The following is a 19,193-nucleotide window of genomic DNA, read 5'->3' as shown; positions in this document are numbered from 1 at the left end:
AACAATGAGAATGAAGCCTCTCTAACAACCCAATATTGCTTTTCAAAATTGTTCTAAAATGTACAACTCCTCTTTTTTTGAGCCACTCAGTGAACATCTTCATTCTCAGGTATCTTCATTTATCTTCCTAGAGATGAACCTGGTCAGAATATGCTTGTGTCCTTTACACGTGCCTACAAGGGAGTGACTCTCTGTACCAGTCTTTTGCATCTGCAGAAAGCAGGTACCTAATACCTGAATGCTAATAATAAGCAAATCTATGAAGGACACAAAGATAAGCAGAGTTCAAATAGAATCGTGCTGTTATGAAGCTTACAGATTTACGTTTATCTGACACCTAACCAGAAATGAGAAATGACCGTGCTCAGCGCACTATTCCCCACCCACCTATGGTGCAGTTGGAGGTTATCTTCCTCCTCTTGGGGTTGTGTTTCAGCAGTTCCAGCTCCCGTTTGGTTGGTTCCCAAGTTGAAAACTTCTCTCCAGCACCTAATGCAGATAAAGGACAGGTGCTGTTAGCTAAATTCTCATGGTGTGTATTTATAAATAAGAGCTGTACTGATGTGCTATTTATCAGTAACTTCATAACTCATAACCCATAATGTTAGGGCTTTCTAACACCCTCCTATACTGAGACAGGAACAAGACACACTTCCTGAAAAAAAGAACACAATACCACTCATCAATGCCATCTCAACACTAATGCAAAATGGCTGTCTTTTCACATGCCTCTAATCCCTGGGTATAAAGACTGGAGCTTCAGTTCCAATGGGAACTAATTGGCAACAAGATGAAAGATTTTCCTGCCTGTAAATGAGACTGACAAAGAAAATGCATTTTTGAGGCATAGCTCAGTAAGAAAGTACTTGCCTATCTTGAGTTCTGTCCCCAGCAATCTAACTACTGAAGAGCTTTTATACCATAGGAGACTAATACCCAATAAGTGCTGGTGCAAATGCTAATAAGCATCATCCTTCACCCTAATCATACGCTCTTCACTTGGAGGTATTTGTTTCACATTGCCTAAGATTTCTGCGTAAGTCAATAAACTTTAAGGAGTAAGTATCAAGCAGATGAGATTGCAGAATGACTTTGGAAGAATTCTATTTTAATATGGAATTCTCAGCTCTATGGTTTAACTGTTCTGCACAAAAAATAATATCCTTACATGTAGTAGGGATGGTATTAAGTTTTGAGGGAGACAAAAATTGAAAATATGAGTCAGAAATTATTTTCCAGAAATGACCTATTAAACATGAATATAATTCTGATCAGCAAATAATTCTGCTCTCAAAAAAATGGTCAAGATACACTGTATGTGTAAACTGTTTTGGCGAATGGCAATTCCTTTGTACAACTACTTATAGATAACAAAAATATTTTTTTCTTTTTTTTTTTTTGTTGGTAGTGGGTCTTGAACTCTGGGCCTGGGCACTATCCATCAGCTCTTCAGCTCAAGGCCAGTGCTCTACCACTTGAGCCACAGCACCACTTCCAGTTTTCTGGTGGTTTATTAGAGATAAGAGTCTCATGAACTTTCCTGCCTGGGCTGGCTTTGAACCTTGATCCTCAGATCTCAGCTGGGATTACAGGTGTGAGCCACTGAAGCCTGGCTGATTTTTTTTTTTTTGTCGGTCGTGGGGCTTGAACTCTGGGCCTGGGCGCTGTCCCTCAGCTCCTTCAGCTCAAGGCGAGCGCTCTACCACTTGAGCTACAGTGCCACTTCCGGTTTTCTGGTGGTTTATTGGAGATAGGAGTCTCACGGTCTCTCCTGCCCGGGCTGGCTTTGAACCGCGATCCTCAGATCTCAGCCTCCTGAGTAGGTAGGATTACAGGCGTGAGCCACCAGCGCCCGGCTGATTTTTTTTTTTTTAAGTGGGGTGTTTTCACTACAGAACAGTCAAGGCAAGCATGAATAAAACAGGCCAGATTTCCATGCTTTCCTTGCACAATGGTTATTCTCCTACTTGAAAGCATAGGTACTGATCCATCAGTTACTGCAGACCTCTGTGAACTTCTGTGGGAACTAAAAACTAATTTTTTTTTTTAATCATGGAAACCAAGAAACAATGAAGAACTGTGCTATACAATGCTGTTGAACCTCTGGCTACAGAGCCATGAGGACAGGGAAGGGAACAAGGAGACCACAGTGGCAGCAGAGCCACAAAACACCAACCAGGAGAACAGGGGTCTGACCCACCTAGGAAGGCTCTATGGTGGGCTGTTCTGCTTTCCACCTGGCAATGTCACTCTGCTGACACAGACGTCATATCACCTAGTAGTTCAGAGACTTTACATCAATTTAGTCAGGAACATGGTTTACTCTCCTGGAAGGAGAGAAAAAGCTTTCTGGAGTACCACAATGCCAAGAGTGAACTATCTGTCTGGATTTCATCTGTCCTTTAGATGAGACAGGACACGACTCTGCTGGTACTGGAAGGAACTAAGCTCCAAGTATGCAGAAATGCTTTCAAGTGGAAGAATGTCATTGCTGGCATGCACAGCAGCCATAGCTTCTAGAGGACTTGGACAAGAGGAACACTCTAGAAAGCAGTGCTATGAGTGCCTGTGTAGCTTTCACCCTACCTGCCTTCCTATTCAGGGCTTGGGGAAGTAATGAGCCACTGGAAGCTCTCTTTCATCAAACTGATTCTGTCAGCAAAGACAAACAGGTACTACCTCTGACTCCCACTCATGTCCTAGTATTTCTCTGTCTCTTACTGAGTTTTGTTCTCAACAGACCTGAAGGAACCTGAGGGTTAAGGGACAAAGCAGATAGGTAAATTTCAGCAGAATACAACCTTGCATCTTCCAAGCCTTCCGCTGTTCCTCTTTGGCAATTATTTCCATGTCTTTGTCATAGATGTAGTCCTGACACAAGAAGCAGTATATACCTCCATATGTCAGATCGATGGCTGTAGGGAGGAAACACACAACTTAGCACAGAAAGGCAATGCTTATAACAAAGTTGATCATGGAAGTCGAGTGTTCTGCACACACTGTAGCATCTCCCTTCTCTCTCATCACAGCACTTGAATTTCTCAGATATTCCAATCTAGGCTGGAAGAGGTCATGTGCTAGCTCTAGAAGCTTCTACAACTGAAGGAAAAGAATGGGGAATCAAGATGTCCATGCTTTACAAAGGACCCAATATTCAAATGTCAGGACTCTGTCTAAAAAAAGAATAAAATTTCTAATGTAGTCTTGTAATCATGGCTTTTCAGGGGATGGAAGCAAGGGAAACCTGAGTATGAGGCCATCCAGGGCAAAGGTAAACCCTGCCTCAGAGATCAAAAGTCGTAGTGTATGGCTGAAGTGGTAGAGTCTTTGCCTAGCATGTACAAGGCCCTTAGTTTAATCCCCAGTACAAGAAGGAGTGAAAAACAACAATAAAATCTCACTGAATATTTAGAAAGGTTCTAGGCCATTTGGCAGAATAACAATGTTTTGCTATACCTACAATTCATGACAAGACCACAGAGGGAACACAGCAGCTATTTGTTGTTCCTTCTATTTGGTACCTTCTTACTCTAAGGACAAAGGTGAAATCCAGGGGTCAGTCTGACTAAAATATGTGTATGTGTCAAATGAGTATGTGTCAAATAACAAAAGTAAAATGCCTTTCAGTAATTATTACACACTAAAAAAAAAGTTTGTCGAGAATGTAGAACATGGGGCTGGGATGGTGGCTCACTGGTAGAGTGCTTGCCTTGCATGCATGAGGCCCTAGGTTCGATTCCTCAGTACCACATAAGCAGAAAAAGCTGGAAGTGATGCTATGGCTCAAGTGGTAGCTGAGCTGAAGTGCTGAGGGTCAGTGCCCAGGCCCAGAGTTCAGGCCCCATGACCGACACACTCACACACACTCACACACAGAACATATAACACGTCCTGTGGAGTGGGCATCAGTGTGTGAGATCAAACAGAGCAGAGACTGAGGAAGATGAATAAAAATACTTATGTGTATATGTGAAAATGGGACAATAAAGCTTGTGAAACTGCCAGGCACTGGTGGCTTACACCACCAGCTACTCAGGAGGCTGAGATCTGAGGATCAAGATTCAAAACCAGCCCAGGCAAGGAAAGTCCATGGGACTCTTATCTCCAATAAACCACCAGAAAGCTGGAAGTGGAGCAATGGCTCAAGTAGTAGAGTGCTTGCTTTGAGCTTGTGAAACTGATATGGAAAGAGAGGGAGAGAGGAGAAGGGAGAGTGACAGATGATAATCTATGTATATTTGAACATATCAAAACAAAACACACTTGTACAACTAAATTGATGCTAATGAAAATGAGGAGGAGAGGCTAGGAATACAGCTTAGTGGTAGAGTGCTTGCTTAGTTAGCATACATGAAGCCCTGGGTTTGATTCCTTAGTACCACATAAACAGAAAAAGCCAGAAGTGGTGTTATTGCTCAAGTGGTAGTGTGCTAGCCTTGAGCAAAAGCAGCTCAAGAAGACTGCTGCAAGCACGCCTGCGTGGTGGGCGGTTTTTCACGCATCCTCTAGCCTGACTGCGGGTCTCTCCTTACAGCATTGGTGTGAGAGCAGAGTCTGAGTAGCAACCGCAAAGAGTCATGGCTGGACAAGCATTTAGGAAGTTTCTTCCTCTGTTTGACTGAGTGTTGGTCGAAAGGAATGCAGCTGAAATTGTTACCAAAGGAGGCATTATGCTTCCAGAAAAGTCTCAAGGAAAAGTATTGCAAGCCATAGCAGTGGCCGTGGGATTGGGCTCTAAAGAAAAGGGTGGAGAGATTCAGCCAGTTAGTGTGAAAGTGGGTGATAAAGTTATTTTCCCAGAATATGGATGCACCAAAGTAGTTCTAGATGACAAGCATTATTTTTTTTGGGAGGGGAGGGGGGTCCGATCGTGGGGCCTGAACTCTGGGCCTGGGCACTGTCCCTCAGCTCTTCAGCTCAAGGCTAGCGCTCTACCACTTGAGCCACAGTGCCACTTCCGGATTTTTTCTTTTTGCTTATGTGGTGCTGAGGAGTTGAACCCAGGGCCTCATGCATGCAAGCCAAGTGCTCTACTGCTGAGCCACCTTCCCTGCCCCCAAGCATTATTTCTTATTTAGGGATGGTAACATTCTTGGGCAGTATGTAGCATGAATACATCACTAAAATGGTATCATATGAAGCTGTCCGTTCCATGGAAGTTCTGAGATCTTTCATCATGTAAATAATTTCCATATCTCCCTTTTATAATGAGCTGATGATATCCACTGTCTCTAAAGTTTAATTTCATTGTTCTGGTATAAACATTTCCAAATAAAACATGTAAATGGGAAAAAAAAAAAAGCTCAGGGACAATGCAGGTCCTGAGTTCAAGCCCCAGGACTGGCAAAAGGAAAAGAAAATGAGGTAGAACAAGTTTCTACTCTGACAACCTTAACTTTTTTTTTTTTGTGGCCCAGGGGGAAAAAAAAGCTGGAAGTGAAGCTGTGGCTTAAGTGATAGACTGCCAGCCTTAAACAACAACAACAAAAAAAAAACACACACAGCTAAGAGGCAGTGCAAGGTCCTGAGTTCAAACCCAGTACTACCACATACATACAAATATATCCCAAAGACCTCACAGTATTTAACCTAAAGCAATATTTTGCAGGACAGAAATACCTAATGACAACTGTTAGAAAATAAAATGAGTAGGGCTGGGAAGGTGGCTCAGTGGTAGAGCACTTGCCTTGCATGCATGAGGTCCTGGGTTCGATTCCCCAGCACCACATAAGCAAAAAGAAAAAAAAGCCATTAGTGGCGCTGTGGCTCAAGTGGTAGAGCGCTAGCCTTGAGCTGAAGAGCTGAGGGACAGCACCCAGGCCCAGAGTTCAGGACCCACGACCGGACCCCCCACCCCCCAAAAAAAAGAAAAGGAGTAAAGCTGAGTTTTATGTGATTGCCAGAATGAAAGATGAATATGAATTTTTAAGTACATAAAAGGCAAATTTATTTTGATGGAACAAATTCTTCACTATCTCAAAAGGGGAAGATAAGGATCTGATATCCATTACCAAAGGAAGCACCAAGGAGTTCATAGCAATACTTCAAAACAAGTTAATGGAGCACTAATCTTTTAAGATTATATAAAATGGGGGCTGGGAAGGTGGCTCATTGGTAGAGCACTTGCCTTGCATGCCTGAGGTCCTGGGTTCGATTCCTCAGCACCACATAAGCAAAAAGAAAAAAACCGTAAGTGGCGCTGTAGCTCAAGTGGTAGAGCGCTAGCCTTGAGCTGAAGAGCTGAGGGACAGCGCCCAGGCCCAGAGTTCAGGCCCTCCATGTTGTTCATATCAACATTAAAAAAAATTTAAGGAAAACCCACTTGAATTCATTGTATCTCTTTTATTTTCCCATAAACCTTCATAAGAAGGGCATGAGCCATTTCAGAAAAACAAGTAGACTTTCAAGAGGAAATAAAGCTGTTCCTGCCTCCGGGTGATGTCTTACCCAGGTTGTGCCGCTTGGATTTTGCATGTTCGTGGATGTGTTTCTTTGTGAAACAGCCAAAGAAGACGCAGTACAGGCAAGAGTGAAGCCGGCTCAGATGGACACCACAGACATGGCAGACGCAGGACTTTGCCTGAAATTAGAGAGAGAATTAATAATAAGAGTATGCTGCAACAGTTCTCAAAGAGAAATGGGCAATGATGGCAAAAAGCACAGGAAATTTCTTCTCCGAGTCTTACTACTAAAAAACAGTACCCATTTATTATTTAATTCTTTCCAAAAGTAACTTACTTCATTTAACTCAAACTAGCTTGCCAGAAGCCATTAAGCTACCAGGACATTTACTGTATTCTCTCCTTCCTGGTCCTGACTGGTGCCCCAAGACAGTGCCACTCACATTTGTAATAAAGCAATACAGATAAGAACAAAATGAAACAAACAAACAAAAAAAAAGGAACAGTTCATTAACAAGAAAGAGAGACACTGGAAAACTAGTAACTAAACCACACCAAATGTAAGTGCAGTGGTAAGCAACTCCATACATTCACACCATATAGACTGACAGCACAGGAGGGGATGTATGCAAAGGATATCCCACTGGGCATGTCTGGCATTGTTTGAATACAAACATAAGTTATAGCTGGGTGCTGTGGCTCACACCTCTAATACTAGCTACTCAGGAGGCTTAGATCTGAGGATCATGGTTTAAAGTTGGGGGGGGGGCAAAAAAATCCCTATGAGACTTTATCTCCAACTGACCACTCAAAAACCAGAAGTGACATTGTGGCTCAAAGTGGTAGAGCACTAGCCTTGAGCAAAAGAGCTCAGGGACAGTGCCCGGTTCAAGCTCTACAACCAACAACAACAACAAAAGACTCCCAGGAGGTATGTGTGTATGCATACCTGTAACCCCAGCATTTGGGAGGCTGAGGTAGAAGGACTGAGATCAAGGCCAGCCTGGGATACATAGCCAGCAGGACTACAGAGTAAAAACGCTGCTCAAGAAACCAAAACCTAGGGCTGGGAAGGTGGCTCAGTGGTAGAGTGCTTGCCTTGCATGCCTGAGGCCCTGGGCTCGATTCCTCAGCACCACATAAGCAAAAAGAAAAAAGCCGTAAGTGGCTCAAGTGGTAGAGTGCTAGCCTTGAGCTGAAGAGCTGAGGGACAGCACCCAGGCCCAGAGTTCAGGCCCCACGACTGGACCCCCCCCCCCAAAAAAAAAAAAAAAGAAACCAAAACCTGCACTAGGAAGGTGGCTCAGTGGTAGAGTGCTTGCTTGCATGCATAAGGCTCTGCGTTTGATTCCTCAACACCACATAAGCAGGAAAGGCTAGAAGTGGTGTTGTGGCTCAAGTGGTAGAATGCTAGCCTTGAGCTGAAGAGCTGAGGGGCAGTGCCCAAACCCAGAGTTCAGGTCCCACAGCTGACCAAAAAAAAAAAAAAAGAAAGAAAGAAACCAGGGGCTGGGAAGGTGGCTCAGTGGTAGAGCGCTTGCCTTGCATGCATGAGGCCCTGGATTCGATTCCGCAGCACTACATAAGCAAAAAGAAAAAAGCCAGAAGTGGCGCTGTGGCTCAAGTGGTAGAGCGCTAGCCTTGAGCTGAAGAGCTGAGGGACAGCGCCCAGGCCCAGAGTTCAGGCCCCATGACTGGACCCAATAAAAAAAGAAAAAAAGAAAGAAACCAAAACCTGCTATACGCTAATGACTTACACCTGTAATTTTAGCTACTCAGGAGGCTGAGATAATGAGGATTGAGGTTTGAAGTCAGCCCAGGCAGAAAAGTCCATTAGACTCTCCAATTAACCAGAAAACAGCCAGATGGACAGGTGTGGCTCAAGTGGTAGAGCATGAGCCTTTGATGGAAAAGCCAAGTGGGAGCTCAAGGCCCTGAATTCAAGCTCCAGTACCAGCACAAAATCAAAGCCCAAACCAAAACAAAAGCAATCCCAAATGCATACTGTAATTAACCTCAATCTTCTCTTAAAAGTCTTCATAGAATTCCATATAGTAACTGTTGTAAGAAAAACAAAAAATACTAGACTCTTCATTTTATATTCATTTTATAATCATCATCATAGTAACTGATTCAAGTAAGAATATACACTAGAACCACTGAGTAAAAAATATGCTGGTATTACAAAGTAACTATAACTGGACAGACTAAATTCTATCAATTTATGAACAGTATAAACTGTGTAATAGAATAACACGTTATTCTCCATGAAAAGGAAAGAAACTATAACAAGAACTATGAGAACATAATCGCAGGAAAAAGAAGTCAGATACAAAAGGTCACATAATTATATGGTTCCATTTATGTGAAATATTCAGACTAGATAAGTCCTAGAGTCAGAGAGGACAGGGCACAAATGAGAATGTGCTGAAACTTGACAGAGCTGCACCGTGGCCACACAGCATTATGAACACACTAATGCTGCTTGGGTTAAATGTGATTTCACCTCACTAAAAAAATATTGCTGTGGATTGGTTAGTCATAGCCCCCCCCAAAAGATAAATGTGTTGAAGGCTTTGTCTCCAGCAAAAGGTGCTGGTACAGGGTAGTGGGACTTTTAGGCAGTGAGGGCTATTGGGAAGAAGTTAGGTAATCAGGGGTTCTTGAAGAACATACTGGTACCCTGGTCTCTTCCTCTTGCTTTGCTTCCTGGCCACTGTGATGTGAGCAGTTTCCTCTCCCATGCACCTCTCACAATGACAGACTGTCTCACCACAGGGACAAGGAACCACCAACCTCAGCAACTCCATCACTGAAGTCTCTGCACCCAGGAGCCAAAGTAACATTTCCTCTTTTTGTTTACCTCTATGTATTTTGTCACAGTATCAGAAATCTAACAAGAGACACATTAAACTATACATTGTATATTTGTGTGTAGGTTTATTAGGGCATTGGATATAGTTTTACCCAGAGACTCAAACTTTTCCCTAGGTGAAAATTTCCCTTTTAGGACAGAGAACTCTGGCCAACACCATGTTAAATAATCTTACCACCTCAAATCAAACAACCCATTTCACCACACAGAGTACTCACCCAACAAGGTTTACTTAACTCTGCTCATGAAGAAAGCAGACAAGTCCAAAATAAGGAATTTTCTACAAAACAACTGTCCTGTGCTCTTCAAAAATGCCAATGTAATAAAGACAAAAATAACCTGGCCTATTCTACATGAACAGACTCTAGAGACTGAAAAAAACGTACTGCATGATCCTCAGTTAAGTCATACCGATTATTTTTCTAGTTACAAAATATTTTATTAAAGAACAATTTCCAGGGGCTGGGAAGGTGGCTCAGTGGTAGAGTGCTTGCCTTGCATGCATGAGGCCCTGGGTTCAATTCCTCAGCACCACATAAGCAAAAAGAAAAAAGCTGGAAGTGGCGCTGTGGCTCAAGTGGTAGAGCACTAGCCTTGAGCTGAAGAGCTGAGGGACAGCGCCCAGGCCCAGAGTTCAGGCCCCATGACCGGACCCAAAAAAATAAATAAAGAACAATTTCCATATGTGGAGAAAATATTTCTTCTTCTATTTCACTTGATAATTTGATTTAATTTTTTTTTTTCCAGGAACAAAAGCAGGCAGGGACCATCCTAGGACTTTCAGCCTGCTAAACACTCTACCACTGAGCTACATCTCCAGCCAGAAATACTGATTTCTGATCAGGCATTAGAACAAGAGCCTAGAATTACTTCACAAAGCATTTTACTATCAATATTATAAAGATCTTTAATACCTTGCTCATGTAACTGTAACCACTCTGTACAGTATTTTTACAATAAAAAACTTATTATAAATAAATAACAATACCTTAAAAAAGCTTAATAGGAAAGGATATATTTTTATTTTATTTTATTTTTTAATTTATTTTTTTTTGGTGGGTTGTGGGCCTGAACTCTTGGCCTGGGCGCTGTCCTTTAGCTCTTCAGCTCAAGGCTAGTGCTCTACCACTTGAGCCACAGTGCCACTTTAGGTATTCTGGAGGTTAATTGGAGATAAGTGTCTCACTCCACTTTCCTCCCCTGGGCTGGCTTTGAACTGCTATCCTCAGATTTCAGCCTCCTGAGTAGCTAGGATTACAGGTGTGAGCCACCAATATCCAGAAAAGGTAACATTTTATGTACAGCATGAGCCACCAGCATCCGGCAAAAGTAACATTTTATGTACAAACTACATACTTAGCAAAAACTGTTTCTAGTTGTCCCTAAATTTGTAATATCAGTGAACATAATGTACATCAGGACTGTCTGCAAGTTCAAAGCAAGGCTCAGTGGATTGAATGTCAGCTGTGTGGTGCCTCACCAGGAAGCCTCCTGAAAGACCCGTATAGATGGGTGGCCCAGAGGCTGCTATCAGCCCTTTGGTTCTGTGGTATAGGCACAGGAGATGCCATCTTAGCAGGAAATCCAATGTGCTGGAGGTCTGAGAGGCCTTGGCTGTCAGGGCCAGCACCTCCTGATTGGTGCTAGACTCCTTGGGGGAGCTATTCATGATGACTTGGATGAGTAGCAGTGTGCATGTACCTGCACAGACACCACCCTAGTGTCCATACCCAATTATTTCAAAGTTATAAATGGTATTATTTGGACAAGTGCTTGGGATCTAATGGGAGGTCTTTAGGCACTGGGATCCCTCTCGATCCCTCTCCCACCTCCCACATTGACTGTTTGTAAGGACAGATTTGGACAAGGGCAGGATGTGCAGCTGCAGGTGACTTGCCACTCACCACTAAAGACCTATTTTGCCAGGCTAATGGATTCAACATAACCAAAAGAGCTGTTCTAACACTAAGCAGCTAACCAACAAGGCAACTTACACTAAATACAGAAACAGAAAGCTGTCTGATATATTAATAAAATTTTCACATTTTTTGAAGTTTCTCTACTGTCCAACAGAACGCTCTATTATGCTGTAATGTTCTGTGTCTGTACTGTCCCAACTTATGAAAGCCACCAGCTACACAAGATTACCAAGCTCTTGAAGTATGGCTAGTGCAAATAAGAAATTAAAATTTACATTGTATCACATCTTAATTTATGTAAATAGAACATGTGGCTAGTGACCACTGTACAGTAGTATAGCACAATTCTAGACTTAAAACCACCATTATTATATTAGAAAACCTTTTCAAAACAGGTATCCAGAGTTTCTTTGCTCCAGAAGCTAGAAACTAAAAATGAGTTGAGGGTATAGCTTAGTGATAGCATTCCATCCCCAACACTGAAAACAACAAAAGCCTAGAGTAGCTCAAATCAATCTCGGACAACTTTTGTAGGTTGGAAACAAAATGCAACATAGAAAAAGAATGTTTTTAGAAAAAGTTAAATTAAATGTACTAAGGTGAGATTGATACTTGGTTGCTTGAGCCAGCCCTAAATGCCATCAACCAGTGTCTCCCCTTAAGAGTCAAGCAGATGGCAGGCACTTGTGGCTCACGCCTGTAATCTTAGCTACTCAGGCAGCTGACATGGGAATTTGGGTTTGAAGCCAGCCTAGGCAGTGAAGTCCATAAGATTCTTATTTCCAACTGATAAAGGAAACCTGCCATTTTGAGAACTAGCTCAACCTGGTAAGGAAAAGCTTTCAAGTAATTTTCAAGAGAATGTAACCTCTAGGGTACCTGTGCTCTATAAAAGGATGGTACTCCTGTTGGGTGAGGATGAGACCCTGGAGCAGGAATCCTCTGGGCTCAGTGGTGTAACTGAGTTCTCCAACTCTCCCAGTGCCTCTTGCTTCTTCCCAGAGTATTTTCCACATGTTGGTTCCCTGACTACGATGTTGGCCCTCTGAGCCACCCATGCAGGCCTCTGCTCTCATTGGAGTGGGCAGCACTCCTATGTTTGAACGAGGCTGCTCCTTCTCCTGGGTCCTGTCACCAAGAAAGTGGCAGTCTCCTGGGCTCAATGGAGAGATGAAACAACCATGAACACCTGCTTCTGAATCAGGGCCTGGATCTCTCGTTCTGTCTGGTAGGATGGAAGGGGAGCCCGATCACCTCTGGCCACAGTGTGCAGTCCTTTCTAAAGACAGCCACCAGTTTAGGCCTGTTCTTTTAGTAGTCACCATTTCAGGGCTTCACTTTACAAAGAACAGGCCACTTCAGAGGGAGCCACCAGTTCAGGGCATCTCTTTCAGAGGGCTACCAGTTTAGGGTACTTCCAAAGGGAGGAGGGAATGTGTAACTTCTTGTATGAATGTGAATGTAAAACTATTTGTGGCTCCACAGCCAAAAGCTACGGCGGCTGGAGTCCGAGTGGGTCCTAATCTGTGGTTCCATGATGACTTTACATGGCCTAACAATGATTCACATTCTGTAATAGGACCTCTGACCAGGCCCGGGCTTATACAAGCACATCTTCAGCCAAGAAGCACCTAAACTCCTGTGAGGGATGCAAGTGACCTACCTTTGTCCACACAATACCAAAGCACGGAGGAACATGGGTAGGAGTCATTCTAAACCAGCTGTCATACATTATATGCTTAAGAATTTTTCAAGCAGGTGTGGGTGGCTCATGCCTATAATCCTAGCTATTCAGGAGGCTGAGATCTGAGGACTGAGGTTCAAAAGCCAGTCCGGGCAGAAGAGTCCATAAGATTCTTATCTCCAATTAACTACCAGAAAACCAGAAGTGGCGCTATGGCTCAAGTGGTAGAACACTGGCCTTGAGCTGAAGAGCTGAGGGACAGTGCCCAAGCCCAGAGTTCAAGCCCCAAGACCGACCCAAAAAAAAAAAAAATTTTTTTTCAAAGGGCTATTTTAGGGATTATGGAATCAAGATGACTCCCAGGTGTCTTTAGCCTTTTGGTCAAATGGTCATCTTTTGTTGTAGACTGGCCCCTGGAAGGTACCCTCCATGTCCTCACTATTAGTGAAGTTTACCATCTCCTGACAGTCCAAACTTCAGTTCTCCTATGAAGACTGCTGGTTACAGATTGCCTCAACACTGACATCATGGGTGAGATTCCATGCAAATTCACAGGGCCAGCCACTGTAGAGTTTTAGCAAAATCATCTAAGCCTCAGAAAGAAAGAAAGCCCATTTATCAGGGGACTGTGCAGAAAGGACACCTGTACCTCCACTGTACATCCCAACTGCCCTTCAGAAGCCAGTAAAGGCGCCTGAGCTATTAAGCCTGACACATTAGTCTCACCTCAACCAGTGGAGCTAGACCCCAAACCTGTAAACTGGCGCCTCAGGCTGGACAGCTCAGGCTCAGATGTTGCAAATGCCCCTCAGCAAATTAACTCAGCATAGTCCAAGAGGATGGCCTATTTAGTACCACTGACATCTTGAACTGGAAAAATTATACTTCTTCTCATTTGGAAAAAACCCCAGGCCCTCACAGTCTTGACACTCTTCACTCATGGGAGTAGTTACTTCAGGGAAGGTTGGCAAAGGCTCTTCCTCAGGGGTGGCTGACCCAACAGGTGGAACTCTGGGCCCTGATTAGGGCTCTGGAACTTGCTGCCACCAGGCAAGTTAACATCTACACTGACTCTAAATAAAGGTCTTCCTTGTAGCAAGAGGGAAAAAAAAATCCTCTGACTTTTCAAGGCAGTAGAGGCCCCATTATAGGCTGCAGTAATACACTACAGAGGACATCAAAAGGGCAACAACCCAGTCAGTAAAGGAAATACATATGCAGACCGGATGGGAAAAGAATGCTCAGAATCCTACAGAATTTCATGACTCAGGTTCAAAGTATAGCCCAGAGGAAAGGGGAAACCTCAGAGGAAGGACATCAGACTACAGAAAGTGAGGGAAGGCTCCTCAATCAGTGCCTTTTGGTCCCAGAATAATTGGTCTATCAACTAGTACCATGAAATGGGGCACTGGAGAAAGACCAAACTGGGCTGGGAATGTGGCTTCGTGGTAGGGTGCTTGCTTAGCATGCACGATGGCCTGGGTTCGATTCCTCACATAAATAGAAAAAGCCGGAAGTGGCGCTGTGGCTCAAATGGTAGAGCACTAGCCTTGAGCAAAACAAGAAGCTCAGGGACAGTACTCAGGCTCTGGGTTCAAGCCCCGGGACTGGCAAAAGAAGAAAAAAAAAAAGAAAAAGAAAATATAGGGAGGTGACAGGGGCGTGAGGTCCCGCTCAGTTCCGTCTATCCACTCCTGCAGCGTCCTGGCAACCCGGCAATCCTGGCAACCCGGGGAATGGGGGGGGGCACGCCAACAACCCCAATCCACGACCAAAGGCCCGACTCTCCGACCTTCATGGATCGACACCCCAGTGTAAGGGGGGGGGGCTCCGGATGGTGACAGAAAATCTACAACCAGTCAAAGTGCTGGGCTCTTTTTATATTTTTTCCTCCAAATCCTCCCCTCCAGCCGCCCCGCCCCCACCCCATCCCCCACCCCCGGGCAGGAGCCTGAGGCTAGAAGGCTGGAGAAGTCCCTCACCTAGAGTCCCAGGCTCCCAACCTCCTCCCGCATCCATTTGCATTCGTCTCCCAAGCCCCGCCCCACCGCGGCGTCGCCCCCCCCACATACAGCCGGGGGGTGGGGGCGGAGAAGGAGGGAGGATGGGCGAGAAGAACCCCTTCCCCCCCTCCCAGCCGCCTTCCGTTACCGTTGCCCGCCCCCACCCAAGCCCGCAGCCCCGCCGGAGGACACCCCCCGGCCCGGGCCAGCCGGGCCGCCAAGCATGCAGGCCGCACCTTGCGCTTGCGGGCCTCGGCCGTGCCGCTCCACACGAAGCACTGGTAGATGGCCCGCAGGTTCTGCTTCCAGTTGTCCACCTTGAAGCTGCCCAGGTGCGAGCAGCCCGACGGTGCCACCGCCAGCTCGGCCTCCATGGCCTCGCCCTCCGGTTCAGGCCGGGAGACCATGGGGGGCAAGGCCCGGCCGCGCGCGGGGGCCGGCGGCGAGGGGGGCGACGACGACGCCAGCTCGGCGGCAGCTACTCCGCGGCGCGCCCGGTCGGCCCAGACTCGGGCACCGGGAACAAAGCGCAAGCGGTTGCGACGCGGTTGGACAAAGACAGCACGACCAACGCAGAGAGAGGCGGCGGCGAAGTAGGCGCCGCCCCCGAGCTTTGCAGCCGCCGCTGGCTGGCCGTTCGAGCTGCGCTCTCTCGGTTCGCGGAGGGCGGCGCGGGGCGGGGCGCCGCGGCCTCCGGCGGAGATTACGTCACCCCGAACGGGCAGCTAGCACCCAAGTGCGCAGACTCGGAGTGCGCCAGGTCCCGCCCTCATCCTTCCTCCTCCTCTGGTGTCGGTGAGAGCCCGCCCCTGCACCTATGCTATTGGTTGCTTGCCATCCCAAGGAACCGCCGGCCGTTTTCATAGGCTGATAGCTCATTCGGTCTGACTTCCAGTCGCCTCCTGAAACGTTAGCAACTTGACAACTCCCAAGTCTCCCACGCAGAGCTAGGGGGAGGGGACGTGGTGAGGATTGGGTAAAGTTGGGTGTCGGTCTGGGCCTTGAACCGGTTTGCACCGGCTAGAGCTCTGCCGCAAAGAGGCGGAGCGCTGGGCGGAGGCGGGGCGGGGATCCTGCTTCTGCGCCTTCCCATCCCGGGCCGCGCTTGCCTGTTGAGTCTTACCCTGATGATGACAGCAGCTCTTGTCTTTTTAGGCCTTTCAGCAGGGCTCTACCTTCTTTGTAACCCGTGACAGATTAGCCGTGAGCGATGGGGAACTGAAATGGAAGGTGCGATCACTAGATCTCTGGGAGAAAATATTGTAATTAAACTTTAGGCTGGACCTAAGGATGGTTATTTCTCACAGACAATCCCAATAAATACGTAGCCCCCTCCCCCTCCCTACAGACTACACGTTTTCGGTCTATTGACAATGTGTCTGTAACAGGTACTTAAGCTAGTTTTGCTGACGTGAACTGCAGGAGAAACGCCTGGCATCTCTGCCTCCATTTTGTATCTAGCTTTGGTCTATTGCTAAGCCATTCTTTCCACAGTTTGCAATCACCTTGAGTTCCAGAAAACATGTTTATAGGAACATCTGATAAGACCATTCCTAAAGGAAAGGTATGTTTGAGAAAAGAATATAGGCTTAATGAAAAGTAAAATCACAAGACGGGAGCCGGTGGCTCACACTTGTAATCCTAGCTACTCAGGAGGCTGAGATCTGAGGACCGTCGTTCAAAGCCAGCTCGAGCAGGAAAGTCCGTGAGACTCTTTATCTACAATTAACCACCAGAAAACCGGAAGTAAAATCACACCCGATAAATCAGGAATTGTAAAGTTATGTGTGGGGCTGGGGGAGGGGGAAGAGGGGGATGTAGCTCTGTAGTAGAGTATTCCCCTAGCAGCTGTGTGAGGTCCTAGGTATAATCCTCAGCACCACACACACACACACACACACACACGCGCGCACACACACACAAATAGTGATTCATCTCCTGGAACAGGAGAATCAAGAGTTAGAAGCCAGATTCATGGATGTAGCCAGACTATCAAAATACAAAATAAAAAGGAAAAATTTTGTATGTGAGGAGTGGTCTGATACTGAGTTAACAATATAACTGGGTTTCAAGCCTGTACACTTAGCATGTAGAACATAAAATTGTAAAATATATATATATATATATATATATATTTTTTTTTTTTTTTTTTTTTTTTAGTCCGGTTGTGGGGCCTGAACTCTGGGCCTGGGCGCTGTCCCTCAGCTCTTCAGCTCAAGGCTAGCGCTCTACCACTCGAGCCACAGCGCCACTTCCGGCTTTTTTCTTTTTTGCTTATATGGTGCTGAGGAATCGAACCCAGGGCCTCAGGCTTGCAAGGCAAGCGCTCTACCACTGAGCCACCTTCCCAGCCCCTAAAATATAATTTTTTAAACAGCAGGTCAAGCTGGTGCCAGTGGCTCACGCCTGTAATCTTAACTACTCCAGGAGACAGATCTGAGGATCATGGTTCAAAGCCAGTCTGAGCAGGAAAATCCTTGAGACTGTTATCTCAATGGTAGAGTGCTTACCTCATATACATGAGGCCCTGGGTTCGATTCCTCAGCACCACATAAGCAGAAAAAGCCAGAAGTGGCTCTGTGGCTCAAGTGGTAGAGTACTAGCTTTGAGCTGAATTGCTGAGGAACAGAGCCAAGGCCCAGAGTTCAGGCCCCACAACTGACAAAAAAAGAAAAAAGAAACTATTCAGAAAAAAGTCTCAAGGGCTGGGAAGGTGGCTCAGTGGTAGAGTGCTTGCCTTGCATGCATGAGGCCCTGGGTTCGATTCTTCAGCACCACATAAGCAGAAAAAGCCGGAAGTGGTGCTGTGGCTCAAGTGGTAGAGGGCTAACCTTGAGCTGAAGAGCTGAGGGACAGTGCCCAGGCCCAGAGTTCAGGCCCACAACCGACAAAAACAAAACCCTAAAAAAAAAAAAAAAAAAGCCTCAAGTGCGGCTGAGGTTCAAATGGTAGAGTGTTAGCCTTGAGTACAAAGAGGCTCAGGGACAGCACCCAGACCCAGAGGTCAAGACCTAGAGCCCATTAAAAAAAAAAAAAGTCATCTACCCACAGAAGAATTTCTATGCTATTTGAATTAACAATTATTAAAATACCCTGTAATTAGAACAGCATTATGCGCAAAAGGAAGAACTGCAGAATACACCCTTGAGATGCAAACACCAACAGAAATATGCATGGTGCCATCTACTGCAGCATTTTTTTTCCAATGGGGAAGGAAATGGAACCAACTGAAATGACGATTAATAACAGAACAGCCAAAAAAATCTATAGCTATTAGAGAATCAAATAGATCTATAAGTATTGCTAAGATTTATTCTTTCCAAAACCCCTGTTAAGGTTTAATTCCCCTTTTGGAGGTATTAAGGGAGTGGAAACTCAAGTGAGGTCTAGAAGTGGGGCCTTTAAAAAATGATCTGGATTAGGTAAGGACTTGAATTGTGCTCCTAGGACTGAACTCTGGTGATTTATAAGAAGGTAGAAACCAAGCCGGGCACTGGTGGCTCATGCCTGTAATCCTAGCTACTCAAGAGACTGAGATCTGAGGATCATGGTTCAAAACCAGCCCGGGTAGGAAAGTCCATGAAAGTCTTATCTCCAGTAAACCACCAGAAAATCGGAAGTGGTAGAGCGCTCAAGTGGTAGAGCGCTAGCCGTGAGCTGAAGAGCTGAGGGACAGCACTCAGGCCCAGAGTTCAAGCCCCACGACCGACTAAAAAAAAAAAAGAAGGTGGAAACCAGAACACCCACATGCTCTTCCTGTCTCTCCCCATGTGATACCTAGTGTTTTGCAAAGACTCTACCTGCAGAAAAGCTGATAGATGTGAGCTCTTGACCTTGTGCCACCACTGTGCCAAAATAAACCTCTTTACAAATTACCAAATCTTTGGTATGCCATTATTAGCAACAGAAAATGGACTAAGAAAGTACTAAGCCAGTCTGGTCAGGAAAGACTGTGAGATTATCTCACTAAAAAACCAAAAGTGGAGCAATGGCTCAAGTGGTAGAGAACTAGCCTTGAGCAAAAGCAGTTCAGGGACAAGCACCCAGACCCCAAGTTCAAGCCCCAGTACTGGCACGTGCACGTGCGCTTGCGCACGTGTGCACACACACACACACAAAACAGCATCAGATGCTCAGTGGTAGAGTGTCTGAGTAGCTAGTGCAAGGCCTTAAGTCCAAACTCCATTACTAGCAAAATCATCATCATCATCACAGACTCCTAATTCATCAACAAGTCCATTCTGAATGACTGAAAGACTCTCTCTTCCAGTCATGACAGAATATCAGGGTGGAGATTTCCTCTTGCCATAG

General features: G+C 45.5%; 1 protein-coding gene across 1 annotated transcript in view; it reads right to left on the bottom strand.

Moving 5' to 3' along the window:
* Usp22 (ubiquitin specific peptidase 22) overlaps window positions 1-15,524 on the bottom strand; it is a 35,639-nt gene extending 20,115 nt beyond the window's left edge. The window contains exons 1-4 of the mRNA XM_042672555.1: window positions 15,119-15,524; window positions 6,448-6,580; window positions 2,802-2,915; window positions 388-489 (exon numbers count right to left, since the gene is read on the bottom strand). Of these exons, the coding sequence (XP_042528489.1) occupies window positions 388-489; window positions 2,802-2,915; window positions 6,448-6,580; window positions 15,119-15,289 (520 nt within the window). The 5' untranslated portion in view covers window positions 15,290-15,524. The remainder of the gene's footprint in view (window positions 1-387; window positions 490-2,801; window positions 2,916-6,447; window positions 6,581-15,118) is intronic.
* Window positions 15,525-19,193: the final 3,669 nt, after the last annotated feature.

Source organism: Dipodomys spectabilis, unplaced genomic scaffold (genome assembly GCF_019054845.1).
Source record: "Dipodomys spectabilis isolate Male_0828 unplaced genomic scaffold, ASM1905484v1 ptg000018l, whole genome shotgun sequence".
NCBI classification, from domain to species: domain Eukaryota; kingdom Metazoa; phylum Chordata; class Mammalia; order Rodentia; family Heteromyidae; genus Dipodomys; species Dipodomys spectabilis.
The sequence above is the reverse complement of the archived record's forward strand: the minus strand, read 5'-3'. Positions and strand labels throughout refer to the sequence as shown.